Genomic DNA, 23,072 nt, shown 5'->3' on the forward strand with positions numbered 1-23,072 from the left:
AAAATGCACAGAGAGACAAAAACTTTTGCATAACAATGTGCATGGTTTATTTTTCTTAGTTCCGTAATATATGATAGAGCCAAGTAATCTTTATGACCACGTCGGTCGCGTTGCACTCACTCGCTTTAATCGAAGCACACGAAATGCCGATTATGAGCATTGCAATGGGAATATTGAATTCATGTGAAAATATTGTTCTACATGCTTATGGGTTTTTGTGAGTGTGTGTGTGTGTGCTTGTTCGTTTTTTTTCTTCTTAATTTTCGTCCACGTTTTTCGAAACACAGTGGCTTGCGACATTCGTTTGCATCCGTTAATTGAGCATTTTGGTTTGTTGTAGTACGTGGCGGCCGTCGTTGTGTCTATTTCCAAATAATGTCGCTTTTTCACGGAAAAATTGCATTCTTTTTCGAATTGTACTGCTTTCGGTTAATGTCACGTTGTAAAACAGAAGGGAAAAAAACAACAAATACGAACAGAAACACACTGCGAATGACATAATAAGTCACAATGACTTTGGTGAATCTTATTTGACGGTTGAGAATGCTCGTGGCAAACGAGAATGTGGAACATTTCGGACGTCATCGATTCGATGATAATAGTAACGTTAGAAACGTATTCACCCCAATAAATGAGTCGAAAAATTCTTGGCATTCGAACGAATCATACGAGTCTACGATTTACAATCAAGTTCATATTAATTGATATATTATGCCAGATTTGCGGCGGTTCTATGACGCTTTTTCCAGAGAAAATCAGAATTGACATTTTCTTTTTTTTTGACACACGACGTGTGTCGGTATATTGAAAGGCATCAAAACACGTGTTGTAAGCCGACCAAAGGCGCTTCCGAACATTTATCACTTCATGACGCGCTCGAAACAATACAAACGGAAATTATAAATAAATACATCAGATAACGTTGCTGCTTAGCTAAATGGCAATCTAGACTCATTTGAGAAGTAGGTTGTGTATGGGATTCATAGAGGCGCCATCTGTTACCTTGAATTTGAACTCTTGTGTATTCCATTGACTTCAATGATATATTTGGGAAAGATAGTGGCGCCACGCTGTATTCTCATGCTTTATTCGTAAAGTTTTAGAAGAAAGTTCATACGCTGACATCAATGTATTTACATTGGCTATATGGTACCATTGCTAAATGGTGTAGATTTGATTATTTTTGAATGCATCACCATCTATTGTAACTCATTAACATAAACATCAAACTAACACCCAATTGCTGATTTCGATGTCAGATATCTCAAGAGTTATGGTCAAATAAAACAAAATATTTTAATATGCAGATATAATCGTGGACGGTCTTTATTTTTTCTACACTTGTCGCGCTCGTTTTGCTACAGATCTGAACCGCAACATTTCTGTGAATTAAATTAAAGTTTGTCGTTGATTTTTTTCTCTCTTGTATAATTTACCAATGAAATTCATCTATAATATATATAATTCGAATTCGTCTGTTAAACATGACTGAGCAATGCTCATCAGAATGTAAAGTGTATGTTTTGACACGATCTCACGACATTGTATGATTTAAGTCTACTAATTAAAAGCGTAAAGCGCTTTTATCTGTGTTCAACCTTTTGCCCATTCAAATCAACCTATTTCCATAACTTCAATAATTTTGCGGAATAGAAAATATCATTAAATACCATATTATTTCAATTCGATCGCAGGCCTAGGATTATATTGTGACTTTTTCTGTATGTTTCGATTGGGTGTGCATGAAGGTGAGTTAACGAACTTGCAGGAAAAACCTAAGCAACAGAAGTTAAACGATGTCCAAATCAGAAGGCAAATTTTTGTATAATTAGCCATTTTTGTCCATTTAATATCCGCTATTGAATAAGCCCTTAATTAGATTATTAAAACGCGATAAAATTTGTATCAGAAAAAAATTTATCATACAAATCGATTCCCACACAATAAAGAAATGTTCGTGTCTTATTTATCAAATATATGAAATCAAATAAGGCAGCGGCATTTAAAGAACAGAAGTCTGTTGTCCATTACCGAAAAGTGAAATATGATTACAATATTTCAAAACTATTGGTGCATTCAATCATATTGCAGATGCTTCTGATTTTTTTTCTCAAGTTTTGTATCTTCCACGCATTTTCCATGTCTTGATACATGTATTATGATTTACATACTATGGAAGATGTGCATAAGGTTTCTGTCAAGATTTATTATAGATATCATGCATATATAGCGATATAAATTGTCTGTTGTAATTCGATACCAATCATGAATATTGATGCTTCAGTTGATCATCCGAAGTTTTGTTTCTGTTTCTTTGTGATCTTTAATTATGGATTTCAAACACACAATCATCAGTGGTACCCATTCTAAAGTTATTAAATCAAATTCGATTGATAGTAAGAGACTTTTGTTTTCAATGTTTTTACTTATATTTTTTGATGTATAACCATTTGATCCACATCAAAAGAATGCGGTGTTCAAAATAAAAATCTGCGGCGATTAGTTCGAAAACTCAGTCAGATTTGAAATGATAAAGCTTTAGTCTGCATCAGAGAGTGGATGTTTCTACCATGAGTTGTAGGCCAATGGAGTGGCGGCGTAGCTGGCGATAGCTGGGGCACGGTATGAGTATGTGCTAGCGTACGAGATTGGAGGAGCGACAACAGTTCTCAAGACTGTAAGAAAAATAAAGTACAATTAGAATCAGTCGGAACCGGGAGACATACTCTTTGATTGCCTAAGGCAGTAAGTTACCTGGAGCAGCAGCGTATGAGACAGCTGGAGCGGCATAGGACACAGCTGGTGCGGCGACAATGGTTTTCAAGACTAAAATAAGAATAAAACTCAATTAAAATCACTCTAAACACGCACGAATATTCTTTAATCGTTGGAGTGGAAGCTAACCTGGGGCGGTGGTGTAAGCAACGGTGGCTGGGGCAGCGTATGAGACGGCTGGAACCGAAGCGATCAATGGAGCGCTAGCAAGAAGACCTGGTTTGGCAGCGACCACGGCGAAGATAGCGAACAAAGCAACCTAATCCAAAGAAAAGTTTTAGTCAAATTCTCCATAGAAATTGCGCACACTCGAAAAACGATCACACTGTACAATCTCAATATTTCGAACTATTTGCAAAGTAACTAATTTGTTAACTGGTTCACTTACCAACTTGAACATTTTGAAGAGTTTTTGTTTTAGCTGAACGACTGGAGAAATCGAACTGATACCGATTGCTATTTTGTGTCGTCTTTTATACTTTGAATTATCTGATGTAGTGACGTACGATTAGTAATGGTGTGCTTTTCTGATGTCTCATCTGAAAAAGTTCAAGGAAGTAGACCATCTATTCAATGAGCGGTTGATTATATGATTTAAATGGCCACCCGTTTGTTATCCCAACGAAAAATGTATGAACATTATAGCGTTCAGCTATACACCACAGTGTAGATAAAATCATTTGAATGGGATTCAAAATCAACTTCAACAACTAGCTTTATTTTAGAGTGGTTAACCATAATAAGGGACATTTCAATTATACATGAAGAATTTATGGGAAGTCGATTGTCTTTGGGCGAACTGAGCAAAATCCTGAAATTGGATTTGACACATACTTATTTGTTGACATCGTCGAACGGCAAATCAGAGCATAAACGACGATTTTTATCGCGGATTTTATGATTTTGATGATGGGTTATATCAACAAGAAATACATGGACATCATAATTTGATAAAGCATGAAATATGCTCGTTTTTCGCTTTTTTTCTATCTTATCGTTTCCTCGATAAGAACTAACATATTGACTCAACTTACTACTTTTTTGTTCTCTCTATTCATTCATCGTGATTTTCAACAGATGTTTTGATTTCAAAGTCACTTTTTATGTTGAGCATTTTTTAACATAGATTTATGCAAAAAAAAATGCATGAAAATATACAAAAACGATGATTCGTATCGATGCTTTCACTACATTTTCTTACATTGGATTTGCATTAAGTGATGAAATAATATGCATTGAATGAAATAGAATCGATCATATTGTGAGTCATAAATGAACTGCGTACATAGTAAAGCAACAAAGCTCATATGATCATATGGCTCAAATCATGTGACGAAAATCTGTGATTTTTCTAATGTTTTCTTCTTGGCGTGCCACAAATGTTAAAAAAACATTCACAAATTATACAGGAGCTAAAGATTTACCATTTTAGAAACGAATTGGGTGATAAATTTGAAGTTCAGCTTCCTTGAATATATTAAGATAAGCGATCAACACAAGACAGCTGTTTATCAACAGTTTCGATATAGAGTATAAAAGACGACACAAAATAGCAATCGGTATCAGTTCGATTTCTTCAGTCGTTCAGCTAAAACAAAAACTCTTCAAAATGTTCAAGTTGGTAAGTGAACCAGTTAACAAATTAGTTACTTTGCAAATAGTTCGAAATATTGAGATTGTACAGTGTGATCGTTTTTCGAGTGTGCGCAATTTCTATGGAGAATTTGACTAAAACTTTTCTTTGGATTAGGTTGCTTTGTTCGCTATCTTCGCCGTGGTCGCCGCCAAACCAGGTCTTCTTGCTAGCGCTCCATTGATCGCTTCGGTTCCAGCCGTCTCATACGCTGCCCCAGCCACCGTTGCTTACGCCACCGCCCCAGGTTAGCTTCCACTCCAACGATTAAAGAATATTCGTGCGTGTTTAGAGTGATTGTAATTGAGTTTTATTCTTATTTTAGTCTTGAAAACCATTGTCGCCGCACCAGCTGTGTCCTATGCCGCTCCAGCTGTCTCATACGCTGCTGCTCCAGGTAACTTACTGCCTTAGGCAATCAAAGAGTATGTCTCCCGGTTCCGACTGATTCTAATTGTACTTTATTTTTCTTACAGTCTTGAGAACTGTTGTCGCTCCTCCAATCTCGTACGCTAGCACATACTCATACCGTGCCCCAGCTATCGCCAGCTACGCCGCCACTCCATTGGCCTACAACTCATGGTAGAAACATCCACTCTCTGATGCAGACTAAAGCTTTATCATTTCAAATCTGACTGAGTTTTCGAACTAATCGCCGCAGATTTTTATTTTGAACACCGCATTCTTTTGATGTGGATCAAATGGTTAAACAACAATAAAAATGAGTACAAACATTGAAAAGAAAAGTCTTTCTCTAACAACCCAATTCGATGTGAATCTTCTTTCCTAAATTCTTAGCTTTCTTCGCATGAGATACATAAAGATGACTGGCTCAAATACACGATACATCTTGGATGGACTGTCTGCAAATTCTTAGATCATATAAAAATGCACTCTTTGTGAATTTCTGTATATGATATGTTCTCATGAAATGATCTCTTCAATCGCTATTTAAATCAAAATATTTTACTCTTTATCTATTGGTGGAACGAAGACGAACACATGTTTGTTAAATTCACGACTATTCCGTTTGGAATCAGTTCGAATTGCAATTCTGCCGGATTCTGGAATCAATGTTGTCAGTATGGATTTCATAGCCGCGATCTTTACGCACCGATATTATTATTATTAATAATTATTATTCGTATTGAAATGAACGATTTGGAAAGTGAATGGTGCGTAAAACATTTGTCAGTCCTAAGCTCGCGTTCTGGGTGAGTTAAAAACAACATCGTTTCCCTAGGCGAAGATTGCATCAAACTGTCATGATACACGGATGCTTTCGATGTTTGTGTATGTATGTGACACTGTGTGCATAAACGACAATGTTCACTTTCAATATGCTAATGACAGCTTCAAGTTTTACCATCTAGAGCGCATCTTGATGTCTTATGTCAAATCTCTCCTATGCATTTAGATACGAACAAAGCGATCTGGCCAGTCCAAACATCCTTTGTATTAGAAAGGGTGTCTCGGAAATTGAAAGATATTTGGTCGTGATTTTAGAAATATTTATATCGACTAAGAGGAGAATAAAAACCTAAATTTTGCTAGGGGAATTTGTCATTCAAAAATTCATGAATTCCGGTGTGTTTTGAGCTACACTACCGTGCAAAAGTTTGGAACCACTAGGTATTTTTAATACAAATTGACCATTTTTGGTGGACTCATTAACATATTTCGGAAACACCTGCACTCTTGATATTTTGTGCATAGTTTCTACAACGTTTCAATAGTAAATCACAGAGGTTTCATCAAAAAATATTCACGTATTTAAAAAATATAGCAATTTGAATTTGATCTGTTTTATCTTCATACAAATTTGATCATTTTTCACACAGTACAAATTCAAATTGCTATATTTTTGAAATTCATGAATATTTTTTGATGAAACCTCTGTGATTTACTATTGAAACGTTGTAGAACCTATACACAAAATATCAAGAGTGCAGGTGTTTCCGAAATATGTTAATGAGTCCACCAAAAATGGTCAATTTGTATGAAAAATACCTAGTGGTTCCAAACTTTTGCACGGTAGTGTATATTCAGAATATCCACTCATATTCATAGATATTTAGTCTTTCTTATTTGACACTCTCAAATTGACAGTTCGGGCGTTCTCATCAGCCGCCATCTTGAATTCGTCGCCATCTTGGAAATTTTATTCAAAATATTCACAACATTCACATATAATCGAAATTTTGACGATGATTCAATGAGAAAAATATCCACAATATTCACAAATATTCACATTTCTCAAGCCTTGAATGAAACCCCTAGAAATTTTGTTTGTAGATATCTATACTGATTTTATTTATTTTTCGGCGAAATAATTATAATTATTCATTTGTCTGTCATATTCGAATACATATATTAGGAAGATTGGGTCAAAATATCGGTCGGCATGTGTGACATCAAAACATCTCAGAAATGATGTGTTTAGATGTGGTAAGCGCTATAGGCAATAGGGTGGAATGCACTGTAAGCTATTGGAGCAGAATATGAGCTGTACACAGGAGCGTGGTAAGCAGTCAAGGCCGGCGCAACGTACGAGGTAGCTACGGCTGGTGCCACATAAGAGGTGTGAGCGATAAAGGTTGGTTTGGCGGCAGCCAAAGCGAAGAGGGCGAACAAAGCAACGATCTAAACCAAAACAACATAAATAATTAGTCAGATACCGAGATGAAATTGTTCGCTAAGTATCGTACAGAACCATGCACATTTACTTGTGGATCGGTTTACTTACCAACTTGAACATTTTGAAGAGTTTGAAGAGTTTTGATTTTAGCTGAATGCTTGAACTGTAGTCAAATAGAACACAATCAGAATACTGATGGTGGTTGAGAAATGTGCAGCGTCTTTTATACTCTGGATCGCCGAAAAACAATGACGTAGAATGCAAAAAATTACTATCGATCTCCGATCTTTATTTTAATTTATTCAAGATTGCTGAATCAGCAGCATCAATATTGAAACGGCTGATTTAATTCTTAAAGCATTCGATAATTGGCGATAGATTTGACAAAAGAACGTTCTAATTTTATTTTCTTTCTCCATTCTTTACTTTCATTTCTGAGAAAAAAAAATACAACAGCTTGCTCTAAATTGTTTTTTTTTCGCCGATTTTATTGCCCCAAAATGGTTATTACGGTGATAAATGATGTTAACTATACTATATTTTTAGGTGAATCCTTTGACTTCGAGTGGAATGTAATAAATTTTAGCATTAAGCAGTTTTGATCCCGAATCCCAGGTAAGATTGGAAATACCGCTTCGTATATCTATACATAGAACGATGCCAAAAAAGAGAAATTGACGAATAAGTGTATGCATAATGGCCACAAAACAGAGACTATCGTAAAATTTATCATTCATCAATAAACAAACTAGAAGCTCTTACCATCATTTTAGCTCTACTTTGATTATAACACGCTGCTGAAATGTTTGACGTCAATAAAAATAGTGTATATAGAAACCGGTAGTATATAGTATTTTTTATGGGGGCCAATGACTCTTCTAGCAGATGGAAGCAACGTTATTCTTTTTGCAGTTTTAAGCGAGCATCTCAGCGGTAATTCAGAAATCGTTGCATATTTCGTGTTGATTTTTTGTGAGAATATCCGGGAATTAGCAGAGATTGCGCAATGCTCAAAGATGGCATCTATATTGCAAAAATATGAACAAAGTATCGCTTCTTTGCAAAAAAAAAGTCGTACAAGTTTGAGCTCATTGATTTGCGACCATGAAGAGATTTGATTTGCAAAATTTTAATGAAATATGATATGAATTTAATCAAAAATAGAAATCATAAATACAAAAACACAATGCTGGGCTGCATATGAAAGTATCTTGAAATGGAAATCAAGTATTTTTATCAATTTTTGCACTGCGTTGAGGATCTAACATTGACTTGGAGTTCGAGGAAGAGATCATTTATATTTCAATTTATTAAAATCTATAAACGTACAAAAACTTGAGTTCGATTACGATCTCTTTTTTGATTTGTATGGCGTACGACATTTTTTTTCGCATGTTTTTATCAATTTTGCAATGAACCAGAGTTGCAAAATATGCTTCAGGCTTATAAATAGTTCGTTTCATTTCTTTCAAAACATAATTCATTTTGAATATCGAAATTGATAAAAAAAACTGGTTTAACATTGAAATCAAGCAGAACAGGCGATGGTGTTGGTCATGATTATTACCTACGCGATCACTTTACATCTCAAATTGATAAATGTAGCAGACGAATTACCATTTATTTCATGATTGCTTCAGACAATCAGTAAAACGAAAAAAGCTTCACTTGTATCTTTTTGGATTGCCATTCAAAGAGAGAAATTAATAAGAACTTTTGCTATATTTAGAAATTGGAATTGAATGAAAAGGATTCTTGATTTTTTTGTAAGATTTGTACTAATTTTTATTTTTTCGATGAAATGTTTTTATGATGATACATTTTTTTTGTCACATTCAGATGGATGTGGTTTTTAATTTTGCAAAATCAAAAAAGAATTAATTCTGACAATAATGATGTTGATCAAAATTCAGTCAAAAACGAACGGATTTGTTGTGTGTAAACGTTGAAACCAAAAGTATTTGATGTTTTTTTTTTCCTGTTCTCGATGTAAGCGTGCATCTAGATGTCCTTGACGCGGTGTCGATCATTTCAAAGGTGTTGTTTACCAGGAGCTGTATGCATAAGGAGCGCTGTAAGCGCTGTATGCGTATGGCGAGCTGTATGAATTGTACGAGCTATAGGCCAGTGGAGAAGAATAGGCCGAATATGCGTAGGGTGCCGAGTATGTTGCAGCATACGATGCATATGGGCTAGCATATGGGGCAGCTACAATTCGTGAAACTTTATTTAAAAAAAACAGATAAAAAATGTACACCAATTCAATTAGAATCGATTGAAACACTTTGAGTCCATTTGAAAGAAGAAAAAATGAGGCTTTTTTGCGATCGAATGCTTACCTGGAGCAGCCACAACTGGTGAAGCGACCAATGGAGCACTAATAAGGCCTGGTTTGGCAGCAGCCAAAGCGAAAAGGGCGAACAAAGCAATCTAAACCGAATGAACAAAATAAAGTAGTTAGTAAGAACAATGATCATCATCACCACCCTATTGAAATTGTGCGCACAGAAAAACTGATCAAATTGTACAATTTCAAAGTACTTAAAAAGAACGAACAACTAGAAAATCTACTTGATAAAATTCGAAATGCACTTACCAATTTGAACATTTTGAAGGGTTTAGTGTTTTAGCTGGTTGCTACGACTGTAATAATCGAACTCAATCAGAAAACTGATACAATTTGCTATTCTGCAGCGTCTTTTATACCCATTCTGGATGATCTAAAACAAAGGGCCCTCCATATAATGCAAGTAAGAAGAAGAGAAAAAAAAAACGGCACAGCCTACAAGCGCATACCTTTGAATTCTTATCTAAATAAAGTTCAAGGAAGTGATCGACATTAAAAAGAATAAAACAAAACACAAAAAAAATGTATGTTCAAGAGACGCGCGCACACGGCTTTGTTATAATGCTTCATGTACAGTCGTTTTGTTCTTTCGCTTGATTGCCTGCACACTCGCTAGCTAGCCTGCTTGCCCGTCATTTCATTATGCGGTCAAATTTCACAGTATGTGTAATAAATTATATGCGATCGATTGAAATAGTACCATTGCGAGCGCGCGTGCGTGCGCGCGCACCACCGAACAACATACACAATACATCAGACTGGTTCATCAATTTAACAAGGAAGAAACCGCTTTAATTAAACTATATATACGTATATATAAATGTCCATATCCAGAGAGATCTATCCCATCTCATATCATATGCGTAAATTGATACGAACCAAGATCGCGTTCTTATGGTCATACTTTGGCCAAAGCATACCATTATATGCGATCGCAAATGGCATCGCATCGCAAATGTACATCGTGTTAACCATTGCGTGCCATTAATGGGCCCGACTTGAAGCGAATTTTCAATTTAATATGGAGCAACATTAATGCGATTTTACGAATTTAACCAAACCGGTATTTGAAGATTACACGTCGCAATTACACACGCAAATGTGATGATGTGGTGACGACACAACGACTCAATAAAAAAAAATGTCAATAAAAACCAGAGAAAGAAGCAAGCAAGACAGAAAAAAAGCAACGCAAACCGATTTAAAGAGAAGAAAACGGGCAAATAATTTTGAAAATACGCAACGCGCGTACCATGAAGACATCGAAAGTGATTGAAAAAAATTGTTTATTTTCACCCGAATTTTTACGTCTGTTTGTTTCGTATGCGAATTTTGGCGGATCATTTTACGATTTCATATGTTTTACCCGGTCTTTTTGTTTGGCAAGTCGCATGAATGCAAAGTTGATGGTCTTTCAAGTTATTACCGTCGTTGCTGTCGTTGTCGTGTGTCAACAGGCGAGTTGAAAGCAAATTTTTATGGGGCGATTTCAGGCTATTCATTTTGTTACATTTTTTTTCGGCACCGAAGTCGGCCGCAACATGAAACACACAACGACAAAAGAAAAAAAAATTCGAGCAAAAAACCAGTAGTGAAACAAAGAATTCGCGCAATTGTCAGGCGCGCATAAGAGCAAAAGTGTGTTTAAAAATATTCGATATAATCTCTAGTAATGTAATAACTCGCCGTAAAATGCGATACTTTTTTTTGTTACTTTGTTGTTGTTTGTTTTTGGATTCATTGCAAAGAGCAATGTGTTTCTTACTGCGAGCTCTGAAATTGCAAACTTTTGAATCAGTGGCTTTTCTGTTACACTTATCGTACTATTTTTAATCGCTCGTTTGTGGGATTTTTATTGTGCTTTCGTTTAAGCATATTTTTGGCTACTGTTCGCTGGCTACCATTTATTAATTTGCAGCATTTTTTATTCGTTGCTTCTTCTTCCTCTGTTTTTTTTTTTCACAGAGAACAAAAAAAAAGCGAAATAAAAAGCAAACAAATGAGAAGAAAAAGATCTTTTAGTCAGTAGAAAGAATTCATAGCAAACGAAGAAAAAAAAAAGTTTTACACGTGTGGTGATCTTGAAAATTGGTCGATTAGTTGTAATTTCCTCTAAAACAATGCATAAAATGAGCGAAGAGAGCAAAAACCGTTTTGCTTTCAATTTACAGACAGTGGTTCAATTCGGTCAACGGTTACGACGTTGTTTGATGTTTGCATGCATTCCAACGTCAATTAAAATTGGCCGACATCGTTGGCGATAACATAAATTTATTCATTTTTAATGAATAAACGCGTGAGCTCAATTATGCAATTAAAAAATATTAAAGCACACACATCGTGCATGTATAGGTATGTTATGAGTGGTGCGGTCGATTTTATTGAATCCATTCATTACCATGCTTATACCGTGTTATCGTTATCATTTTATCGGAATTTTGTTTACGTGTCTCCGCAAATTTGCATTTGCATCATCATCACCATCGCTGTCGTCATGGTTGAACGAATTTGAGCAAAATCAGCTCCATACCGATTTTGTTACATATGGATATGCTTGTCTGAATTTGCAACACAACTAATTGAACAGATTGATGATGCTCTCTGTCTACACCCGAACAAAACTCACCACTTGGCGCTAGGAATCAATCAAATTAGAGGCCATCATAAGCGTCACTAATTACATTTTCGATATCAGATCAAATGGTAATCGAAAGCGATGGACTGATTTTATCTTGCTCATTTAGATGGGATCCTGTTCCATTTGCGTCGTAAGTCACATGATTGTTGCTCATATATATCGTACTATCAATATATGCTTGCATCGATTTGATTGGATGACAAATACACACAGGGATCCTATCCATTATCCACGTGATTAAAACTTTTTTTTAAAATTCGAATGATTTTTCTATTTGGAAATTTAAGATAAGAATAAATAACATGTATGACATATATGTCAAAATGATCATTTCCTTCACCACAAAAGGAGCTTGTCAATCACACACACAGTGCAAAACATGCGGCGTTTAAATTGGTGGCCCGGTGACAGATGATTACCATGTATCCACTCTACATGCTGTCAGTGTCGTGTTATTTTGGCATCAATTTACAAATTAACCAGTTTAATCATCGACAAATTGGCTGCACCGCGCCATGCGATTAAATTTAGACAAATCACAACTGGCGCATGCAATATTACACGCGTATGAGATAGTGATTGAATGGAATAATTTAAAAACCCAACATGTGATTCGTGAGAGGACGCAAATCAAAATGCCGAAAATAAAAACAATTGCATTTCGTGTAATTCATTGTAAGTCGCCATTGCCCATGATCTTATTTGATGGCGCACAATCTGAGTGACTTTATTTATTGTTTACACACGCATGGGGCCGAAGTCTTTTTTCAAGAAGGTTTTTTTCGCGTTGTCGCTTCGTGTTTCGCGCATTTCATGGTTTATCTCAGATTTTTGCATTGGCATTTCAGGCCTCCGAAATTGGATCAACGTGCGCGCATTGTGCGTCTTATCACTAAAATGGAGTTTTGTGTTTCAATTTATCAATCACCTGTTTGTTAGCGTGGTTTCTTTTCTTTTTTGGAACAAAATGTGGAACAACTCATTTCCATTCATTGGTCGAAATTAAAATGCACAACAAAAGAAAGGAACATGTGTTTCGTCACCTTCGATTATTCATTTCTCTACGATATATTATAGAAAAACTATGCTATAGACAAATCAAATGGTTGATCTTTGCATCAGACACAACGCTTTTCTGCAAATCTTAACAGTTTTGGTATTGAATAAATGGCACGGCGAAAGAAACTGTATCGTTCAGTGAATTCGGGCCCATAATGTGCGGTGCAGGAAGTTGAATATTGCCTTTCACTCGAATGTGCATTCATGAAAATCTCCAATTGCCCATTGAAATCGTTTTTTTTTACATTTCGCTCATTCGGTTTTGTGTGTCATTGTTGAATTTTGGTTTGGCTTTTCTTTCGGGCCGCATATGCATGGCGTAGTCGATCGATTGGTTGGGCCAAGTGAGCGAACGAATCATCGTCATTGATTACGTGCATTATTTCCCATTTATTTAATGTAATTTTCATTCGTTTCTTTGATCAACAAGATTAATGACAGACAAATAAATACAAATTCGTTTGGATTGTACGTAGTATTATGTCTTTTGTGTTGTTGGTTTTTTTTTCGTTGCTCTCGCTCGAATAAAGGGCATATATATTACGGCATAGATAGTGCGAGTGAATGTTCTGACTCAATTGGCATGGAAATGAGCAGTCATGTCTCGGTTGGCCATTGCTGCTGCTGTTGATATCACGGCAAAAAAAAAATTACGCCATTGACCAAGACCTATATTCGGCGCGTCTTGCACGATATATTGCAAATTGCAATTGCACATTTTTAAAAAGCACAACTGTCTTGTGTGAAAAAAACGTTCTATTTGATTGCGTCAAGACACTCATCGTGCATTGTTAAATCACATGATCAGGGTTCTATGCGCCGACATCGACAATGACGATGGCGACGACGGCAACGATGACCATTACCATTTCAATATCATTTACGTTGACTCAGCGGCCCATTCGCTTTAAATGGTCAACCTTTGAGGAAATTCTTTTAATAAATATATGGGCATAAAAATTTCAACAAAGTCGTCGAATTTTAATTTTGTGTAAATATGAAAATTTTAGGCTCGAATCTAAACAAAGGAATTTCGTTAATTGTTTTTCATTTGATGTAGTGCGTTAACTTCCCGCTCAAAGAGGAACTTCCATTTTCGTTGGTTGTGTATTTGAATGGGAAAATGTGCCGTTTTCCGAAAGAGATATAATTGAAAAAACTTTTCTGCGCAATTTTTTATCCGTTCATTTATTTGGCTCCACATTTTATGTGTATCTTGGTTAAGGTTAATGTTTTTCCGCATTACCTTTTTACATGGTGTTGTTGTTGATGTTATTGTTGTTTATTTTATTTGATTTTTTTCTTGGCTCAACTTCTTTTCATCTGAAACAATATGCTCACACGGTAGCCCAAATAAACAAGATAAATTTGCCGCCAAACACACCGAAGGAAAAGATATTTCTTTGTACATTTTCAGCGTTTTTGAGCCAGTTAGATGTATCTGCTGTCATTGTGAAGAGTATTTCACATATTAATTATATTTGGATGAAATATTGACGTGAATGAAAAAGGCCAGCCAGACAGACGCCGAGAGAGAGAGAGAGAGACAACGCTAACAATCAGAGAAAGAAAACAAAAGCCATCGTCATGAATAAGACATCAAAAAATTAATATCGGTTGTTTGCGTAACAGTTTCTGTTTGTTTTTTCTTCTGATTTTTTCTTGAATTTTCAAATGCGAAACACGCACAGTAGAAAATACGAAATTCCGATGTACATCATGACGCGTACAACATGTTTTATCCACTTTAACTGTTTCACATTCGAAAAACCTACCACGCCTCGTATGCCAAATGCGTTACACACATAGTACAACATGTTAATGCGTTGATATTGATCTTGAAAATGGAATATCTATAAAATTAAAATATAAATCAGTAATTTAGTTCAGCGAACAGCATCAAGCCTCGCAAAGAGATATGGCCAAGCGTTAAGAAAAATGAAACAACAAATAACTACCGATATTCGAGCCAACGAGAGTTGAGAGAAGCAACAAAAAATTATACGATATGACAAAATTTGAACTTGTATTTTTTAAAACTTGCATAAAATAAACCGGCACTGACCTCCAAACAAACACCAATCTTGCTCTGCTCTCTCTCCATCTGGATGTTTATGGTCCAATATATGACGATTTGAAGAGAGAATAAAAAAATGCGATATACATATTTATTTAGACGTCATCGACATTTGATTTATTGCTGAACTGGCTTCAAACTATTACGTATCACACGATGAATATTAAAGGCGCCAAACACTTTGGCCAGTGTTTTAATCTAATTAAAGTGTATTGCATCGGAATGCGACATACAAAGCACGAAGAATTTATTGATTAATCAGTTGATTCTTGTTGGAAGTTGCAATTTTGCAATAGTCAAACTGAAGCAGAACCGAAATATTTTTTCTGTAATTAAAATTACGAAATTTCAATGGGAAGAATGAGGCGGTCGGGTCGTGCGTCAAACAATAGTCGATTGATTGACACTTGATTTGAGTAATTTGTCTCATTTGGACAGATAGACAACAGAAGAAAAAAAAAAACGACGAATTGCCGAAAGAGATGATTCAAGGTATCTCAAATCATAATGATCGAATGAATTATGGTCGAAACTGAATTCAACGAAATTGCGACATTTAACACAAGAAAACGTCAGCAAATTTTTTTTTTTTTTGGGATTGGACAAAAAGCACCGACAATATTTGGATCAATTTTTCTGTGACATGTCAATGGAATTGCATCCGCAAAATTCAAAACAAAATCATGCGATATAGTTTTAATGTATTCATGTGCCTTCACTTGGATGAACTTCGTTTCTGGTTTGGAGTGATTTGATTTCAAAGCCATCGGTTTTCCGACAATCCAATTCCATAATGATCTGCCATGAAATGGGCGAAAATGGAGGAAACAAAAATATGAAAATTTTCAGCAGCTCATTCACCGTCTCGAGAGTTGGGAGAATTGTAATTTTGGCGGTCAGTTCACAGACCAACCGTGTTATGCTTTTTATTTAATATTTTTTTCTTAACTTTTTTTTCTGTCTTTCTCTGTCTTTCTCTGTGTGGATACGTTTTTTTAATTAATCAAAACAAAAAATCTGCACAAAACACCAGCAAATTAATATAAATCAGTCGGTGAAGAATGGCGATAGCGTAACAATAAGCGCGCAGATAAGAAAAATAGAGTGTTTGTGGGTTTAAGTGTTGGGCTGTTGTTTGTTTGTAATTTGTGATTTATTTTTGTTTCTTGTGTTCGGAATGTTGTATGTTGAAAGGAAACCTTTTTGATCTATTTGTGTGTTATGCTTTGCCTCGAAGACCTCCACCACAAATGGACCGAAGCATGAAACTGCACCATAAAATTTATTACAGATTATCATAAATGTTAGATGACTGCAACTAACAGCCATTGTGTATTTGTCTGTGCTCATGAAATGAGCGCGTGTCCTCCAATTTAATGCCAATTAGTGTGTTTTCGTTGCTTATCACCTCATTCCAAATCGTTTTGGCGGGTTATACTCGTCTGAAATTCTCACACACTTGTTTTTATTTCTTTCACCAATTATATAAAAAGAAATTTATTGCATGAGTTTTTTGCGTGAGTAATTTTTGCAGAATTAGCGCAAAATTATTGCCGCTAATTCCGTTGAAAGGTTTTCTGTTCGTTTCAGCTTTGATCAGCTTCATCGAAGCAATGTTATGATTTCAATGAAGCGCCGAAATGTCGACTATAAAAATGGGTGCAGAAAATCGAAAGCACACACAAAGCGAACAATAAAAAACGAACGGAGCTCGGTTCGGATAAAGTTTCTGGTTCAAGTAGGCTGTATTTCGATTTTGGGACCCAATAAATACGGTATCATTCATAAATTACTTGAAATGTCGATCGTACGGAATCAATAGACTTTGGAAGCCGGTCCAAGCGAGACGTCTGAAGGTGGATAAGCATACTTCTTTTTTTTCGTTTTGATAAGAGTGTATGGCGTGCACAAATTTCCGTATAATTATTTGTTGTTTAGTATTCCAAGTGCTGCGGATTTTCATCGCACCTACGGTTATTCTTCAGATGTGTAAAAATTTCGTCGTTATTTAATAATACGTTATTCAATGTACCGGTTAATCAATTTCAGTCTTTCGGCGTCGTTGCACGATACAAACTCCACCGTACGAGTGCGAGTGTGCGCGTGAGCGCGTTCTTCGACTACGGAAGAAATATTTTATTGATAAATGCATCCAATTTACGTAATAAACTGCTATAAATGTTTGCAAATATGCTCGATTGGCACATGGAGCAGCGAACATTTTTGAATTGAAATTTAAATTCATCAACTAGATATCGCACTCACCCTAGCCCAATACATACACACACACACACACTTAAAATGATAAGATCAATCCGCTTGAAATTTGTCAGTTAGATAAAACAAATACGAAAAATTAGATTTGCAACGCTTTTTCCTCTGCACTTCATCTTATGCAACATGACCATGGAATTTTTTCGTTTCTATAATTGATTCAAACAATAATCGCTTTCGGTTGCAATGAGTGTGCGAATGATATGTGCCGCAATATTGCAAATGCATTCAATAAAGAAATAAGCTTGATTAAAAAAAAAATTGTAACGAAATAAATAACGAGACTGAGTGATGTGATTTCAATTGTACGAATGTGTCGATTCATTGTGTGATCATTTGATTCGTTCGGATTTTGTGGACATACACACACACACTCATTTTTTCTTCTCGGATTTATGTTGTTGCCAACATGGAATAAGATCAAAAGTGTCAGTCGTGTTGATATTGTTGTATGGTATTGACCTTGAATATGGTAACAAGACACGATCGATGAGTCAAAATGCGACATTTTGGGTTCATTCGCCGCATACACTTAACCAAGCCCGGCCAGTAACGATCTCTTTACCATTTATTATCTGCTCCGTTTTGCAGTTTTTTTAAATAAAACGCAGCAATGACAACAGCACAGCAACAGCAGCAGCAGCAGTAGCAACAAACAACGGTAGAAATATCACGAGGTGCCTGAGCGATGTCAGTTTAATAAAAACACAAAGCAATAATAATAACAATAATAATTGCAATGTAATTGGACGCTGCACATAAATATTATGTGTTTCGTTTCCCATCGAAACGACAATTATTTCTACACTTGTTTCAGATTGGATGTGTGTACTTCTTTTTTTCTGTTAATTTATCTCTCTCATTCTTCCTACCTTTGAATGCCGCTTTTTTTCCTCTTCTCCTCAATCCGATTTGCACACACAGAGCAATTGAAAATTAAGTGAATCGACATTAATCTATTTGTTATAAAAAGTGTTACATAGCGCAATCGCGAAAAACAAGTTTGATTTTTCCACGGCGATTTACAACCGAAAAAAAATGCTGCATCGAAAATGAGCAATCGATGCATGGGCCCGTTCTATTGTTACCATTTGCTTAGTAAAGCAATAATCAAGCAAACAAATTAAAATCAAATGCATACAAATAAATAAGTTATGATGAATCGCATATGCAGAAAAATGAATCGCAATGTATGTGCTGAATGAAAAATTGGAATTGACACCGCGCGACTTGTAAGTACGGTCACACAAGAGTTAATTGTGCATATAAATTTACAAATGCTTTTTTTCTATTATTGCAATGGACACAACGACCATTATGCACGCTAACCGATTAGGTATGTTGTCCATATCGTAGCGTTTCCAAGTGACAACTATACAATTGTACGAGTGCGCACACAAGAGATCACACATGGGCTCTCTTTCTCATCGATGCTATGCGCACTCGCATGATGCTCCCACAAAAACAAATTTTTGATGTTTCACTATGCATGCAGTCGCATACAAATCGAATGGAATCGGCATAGAAAATGAGATCGCAAACAGAAGCATAAAATCTAACAACAACAACAACAACAACAACAACATATTTTTAGCGCGTATCAAAAATTTCAAAACCAATTGATTCATTCGCAAAAAGCTATTTATAATTTAAGTTTTATTCCTTTGAATTATCATTTGCACGAAAAATTTGTTGGATTTTAATGTCGATTCGACGGTGTCAATAAAGAATTTGATTTTTCCAAATCACAACATTGTGGATGTAGGAAACTAATCGATAAATTTCCAAAACAATTTGAAAGCATTCAGAATAGTCTTTTTTGAGAATGAACAGGGAATGCGTTATTGATTCCATCATTCGATTCATCTAAAATGTGTTGCCGAGAGAAAAGTGTTATATATTGAAACGTATGCTCTTCAAGTTTGACGTTGTTTTTGTCTGTCTTTCGGTGAGATGAGACCCTCAATTTGAGAGAAATATTTTATTTCAAAATGAGCTTTAGCCCTTAATACTTAGAAAAATCAACCAAAATCGACTTTAATTTCAGTCAATCCCGTAGTCAATGAGCATTCAATTCAACGATATATTTCACTCATCTCAATTTTTCAAGATGATTTAATGTGTGTAATTTTATTGTGTACAAGAATCGTGTTTTAATCATTATAATATTTTCGCAATGAATGGAAATTGATTGAGAGGTGTTTCGTTTTGGGTAAATCTCGACTTATCAATTTGAGTAAATTCAATAAAGCAATTTAAATGCTTCGAATAGAAACAATTTTAATAGTTGGACACTTTTTTGAATAAATTCTTAGAATGATTCTCAATTCTCTTCCGTCTTCTAGTCTAATCTGGAGTACTCCTAATAAACATGCATTTAAAAAAAAAGCATCTGAATTGTTCATACAAAAAATGATATTGGGTCGTGTCTTCATACAATCACATCAGTAATTTTATTTCATTTTACAGGCATGAAATTAACCATTATGAGCACTGAGTAGTTTTCGATGTGCGTTGCATCGTTTATGGCCATATCGACTTCATTCTCAACAGAATATCTCCTGCACTAATTTTAAAGCTGTGGTAAAGAAAAACACGAACAACTACTACGGTCAAATTGAGTCGTAAACTATTCCCATGAGAGCAGCACACAACACTCTCAATTCAACGCAGATGTGTGCTGTGAATTCGCAAAATAGGTAAACTGGTTTTGATATATTGTAGTTTTCTTGATGTTGTCACGTTTTTCTTTCATCATATCAAAATAATCAAATGTAATGTGTGGTAACAAGTGGTACTTTGTTTTTCAAGTTGTCGTCTTTATGTTAGGCTACTACTTTTTTTTCTCTCTCGTCGAACTGTCTTTCTCTGCTTCTGTGTCTCTTATTCACATTGCATCCATGCTATGTTTCTCTCTGTGTATAATGATTTGAGGTTGGCCGATATACTTCTACATATGTACAGATTGGTGTGCTTGAAATCAGGCAACTGTGTAATTTGCGTGCTCGTTGATGGTCTGTCAAAATCCCATCAGAGACCAGAGTTTTTTGCGCGCGAGCGCGCGAACACACCAAAAAGCCCGATTAATCACATGAGAATATGAACATTAAGCGATTCTTTTATCGATCGATATCATCTCTCTGTAGATCAGATCATTCAATTTGGATAATGTAATAATCGGTAGACAAGTCGAACAGTTAAGGCAATGATGTCTATATCAGATTTCAAGCTATCGGCCAACAGCGATCCGTCTCTAACGTAATATTATGCACAATTTTCTAATCAATCGACTCAGAGAGAGGCTGGTTCGTTGGATAAATTGGCCACTTAATCATGTTGCTGATGCAGTGTGTGTGTGTGTGTGCATATGACACAATACTCGCCGATTGAGGCCATGATTTGAATGTTAACTTATATTTTGCATATGGCCGAAGGTGACAATTAATATCAATATCCAATTGCACACCATGCTGTCAAACCATGCGATACAAAGCACTTGATGGGATCGCGATGACGGCCCTCAATCGCGTGGTACTGCGATATTGCCTGGATCTGTATTGTACAGCCACCATCATGTGTTGTTCGACTGTCAAAAAGCCACAAATTCATGCCGAAATCTCGGTGCAAACCTCGTGAGCATCATTTACCAAAAATCTCACGCTTTAGCAAGATGCATTGGCCAACCATATTAGGAAAATTGCTGCTCTGAATTCAGATTTAACAATTACATTTGGCCACATGATGCATACGTAAAGCAGAGCGATATGGCAAATCAATTAGTGCTTTAAAATAAATAAGGTGTTTGTAACTTCACAAGATGTATGCTCATGCTCATGCTCACTGACCGTGCGTGTGTATTCTCTCGTGGTGTACAGCGTGCCGAGAGATGGAAACGAAGGTTGTAATTAGTGCATTCGCCCTGTCACTCTGTGTTCAATAAATCGGCATGCATATTTGTTTGTCACAACAAACACACACATGCACACATTTTGTCATCCGTTTATGTGGTGGCCCGGGTACCGCATTGTATATGCGGCATTCTTAATTCTTGTACACACTACAGTTCGCCTTTAATTATTATTAGTAAACACAACCATTTTGCACTGGAACTGTTGCTGTTGCATACAATTCGTTACGGCTGATTTGGTTTCGATTAATTTGTGTGCTGTGTGCTGTGTGTACGAAGCGGTGTTGTATATATTTGCCGATGCATTTCATCGGCATTAATGCGCTATTATGTCATTTCATCCGAATGATTAATATTAATAAATAATTAACGAGAGGGAGAGACGAAACAAATATCAACACGTAACTGGGTCGATTCTAGATACTTCGCCGCACCAACTGAGAAAGAGCGCAAACCACTCAGTGTCCGGTTGAAACCAATCTCGTTCATGCCAATGCAATCGATCAAGAGCCGACACACGAAAACCAGGTGACAAAATCACCTCACTTTTTTTCTATCTCTGTTCGATGTTGCTGTCTTTATTGTTGATGTCGATTGCGGCCTTTTCGTCTTGAGCTCCATAAATCTTCGACGAAACGTAGCCCGATTTCAGCTAAGGCGCACCATTTTATCCGGATATTGTAAATATCAACGCATTTTCATTATGGTTTCGATATAGTATTTTGAAAAGGCGTTCTGATCGTTTTTTTTCGTCTTTTTCGTTGACTTCAATTCGCGTACCGTGTTGGTGCGACTATGCCATTTTTTGTTGTTGCTGTTGTATGCTCGCTTGATGTTTTTCTTCAATCGCTTCTCAAAAAAGTAAACGACTGATATTTCATAATTTCGTAAAAATGCAACATGGTAAAGGAAAACGAATGCATAACCTAAGAAAAACCTGCTCCAATCCGACTAATCGACATGGCATTTTTTTTGACGACAACGACATTACCGTCGTCTCGGACTTTTCTAAACGCTCGGTAACATATTTGCTGTTTGTTCCTAGACACCGAACTCAAAAACAAAACAAAACAAAAAGCTTGTTTTCTTCTTCCATATCAAGCACACTTCTCACCGTTTCATTCACATCACTGCGATCAAATCCAATCATATACTATACATACTTATAGTCACAGCTGGAGTGTGTGTATGTGCTTAGTTTTTCTCTTGTAAATACAATTAATTTTTCCCTGGGTTAGATAATCGCATTGATAGAGAATAATTTATTTAAGATGTTTTGCTAATTGATTAACCATTATGAGGTTGAAATCGGTCGGTTAAAGTGTAAAACAAGCACATATTATTTAATTAAATGACGTCGATTAAACAAAATGAGCTGAGACTCGTCGATTCATGTGGAAAATTCTACGATTGCATTTCCTTCGATGCGCAGCGTCGATTAATTACCGCTGGGAATTTTTGTTTGTTTGAATGTGAAAATGTAAAGTTTCGTGTGTGTGTGTGTGTGTGTGTGTGGTTGCATCTCTTTCTCTCCATGGTTTTACAGCTGTGAAATTGTGTGTCATTACAAAATTCCATGAGCTTTTCCATCCGTCTTGTGGATTTCATTTGTTATGCAATCTCGTTTCAATCGTGAATTTGATAATGTTTAATTGATTCACATTGTAATTTGGTGAAAATTTTCGGATTTTATGTCAATTACAAATTCGGCATTGTTTTGCATT

General features: G+C 35.9%; 3 protein-coding genes across 4 annotated transcripts; 1 reads left to right on the forward strand and 2 right to left on the reverse strand.

Moving 5' to 3' along the window:
• Positions 1 to 2,476: 2,476 nt before the first annotated feature.
• On the reverse strand, positions 2,477 to 3,175 carry LOC129579430 (cuticle protein 16.5-like). Its single transcript, XM_055469512.1, has 4 exons — positions 3,164 to 3,175; positions 2,905 to 3,034; positions 2,755 to 2,826; positions 2,477 to 2,675 (listed from the first exon to the last, which is right to left on the reverse strand). The coding sequence occupies exons 1-4, from the start codon at positions 3,173 to 3,175 to the stop codon at positions 2,566 to 2,568; spliced, it is 324 nt and encodes a 107-aa protein (XP_055325487.1). The 3' UTR covers positions 2,477 to 2,565.
• A 1,176-nt stretch (positions 3,176 to 4,351) lies between these two features.
• Positions 4,352 to 5,128, forward strand: LOC129577901 (cuticle protein 16.5-like). The gene is made up of 4 exons (XM_055465730.1): positions 4,352 to 4,396; positions 4,526 to 4,655; positions 4,734 to 4,805; positions 4,885 to 5,128. Exons 1-4 carry the CDS (start codon positions 4,385 to 4,387, stop codon positions 4,992 to 4,994), a joined length of 324 nt encoding a protein of 107 aa, XP_055321705.1. The 5' UTR covers positions 4,352 to 4,384; the 3' UTR covers positions 4,995 to 5,128.
• A 3,683-nt stretch (positions 5,129 to 8,811) lies between these two features.
• On the reverse strand, positions 8,812 to 9,782 carry LOC129577902 (pupal cuticle protein C1B-like). Of its 2 annotated transcripts, none has more exons than XM_055465732.1 (3): positions 9,643 to 9,782; positions 9,386 to 9,476; positions 8,812 to 9,254 (listed from the first exon to the last, which is right to left on the reverse strand). In XM_055465732.1, exons 1-3 carry the CDS (start codon positions 9,652 to 9,654, stop codon positions 9,091 to 9,093), a joined length of 267 nt encoding a protein of 88 aa, XP_055321707.1. In that variant the 5' UTR covers positions 9,655 to 9,782; the 3' UTR covers positions 8,812 to 9,090. The 2 variants fall into 2 exon arrangements, with proteins under 2 accessions (XP_055321707.1, XP_055321706.1); XM_055465731.1 differs by having other exon boundaries at positions 8,812 to 9,269; positions 9,643 to 9,781.
• Positions 9,783 to 23,072: the final 13,290 nt, after the last annotated feature.

The sequence above is a fragment of the Sitodiplosis mosellana genome, unplaced genomic scaffold (genome assembly GCF_009176505.1).
Source record: "Sitodiplosis mosellana isolate CC-2019 unplaced genomic scaffold, AAFC_SMos_1.0 Smas_scaffold_6226, whole genome shotgun sequence".
Lineage (NCBI taxonomy): Eukaryota > Metazoa > Arthropoda > Insecta > Diptera > Cecidomyiidae > Sitodiplosis > Sitodiplosis mosellana.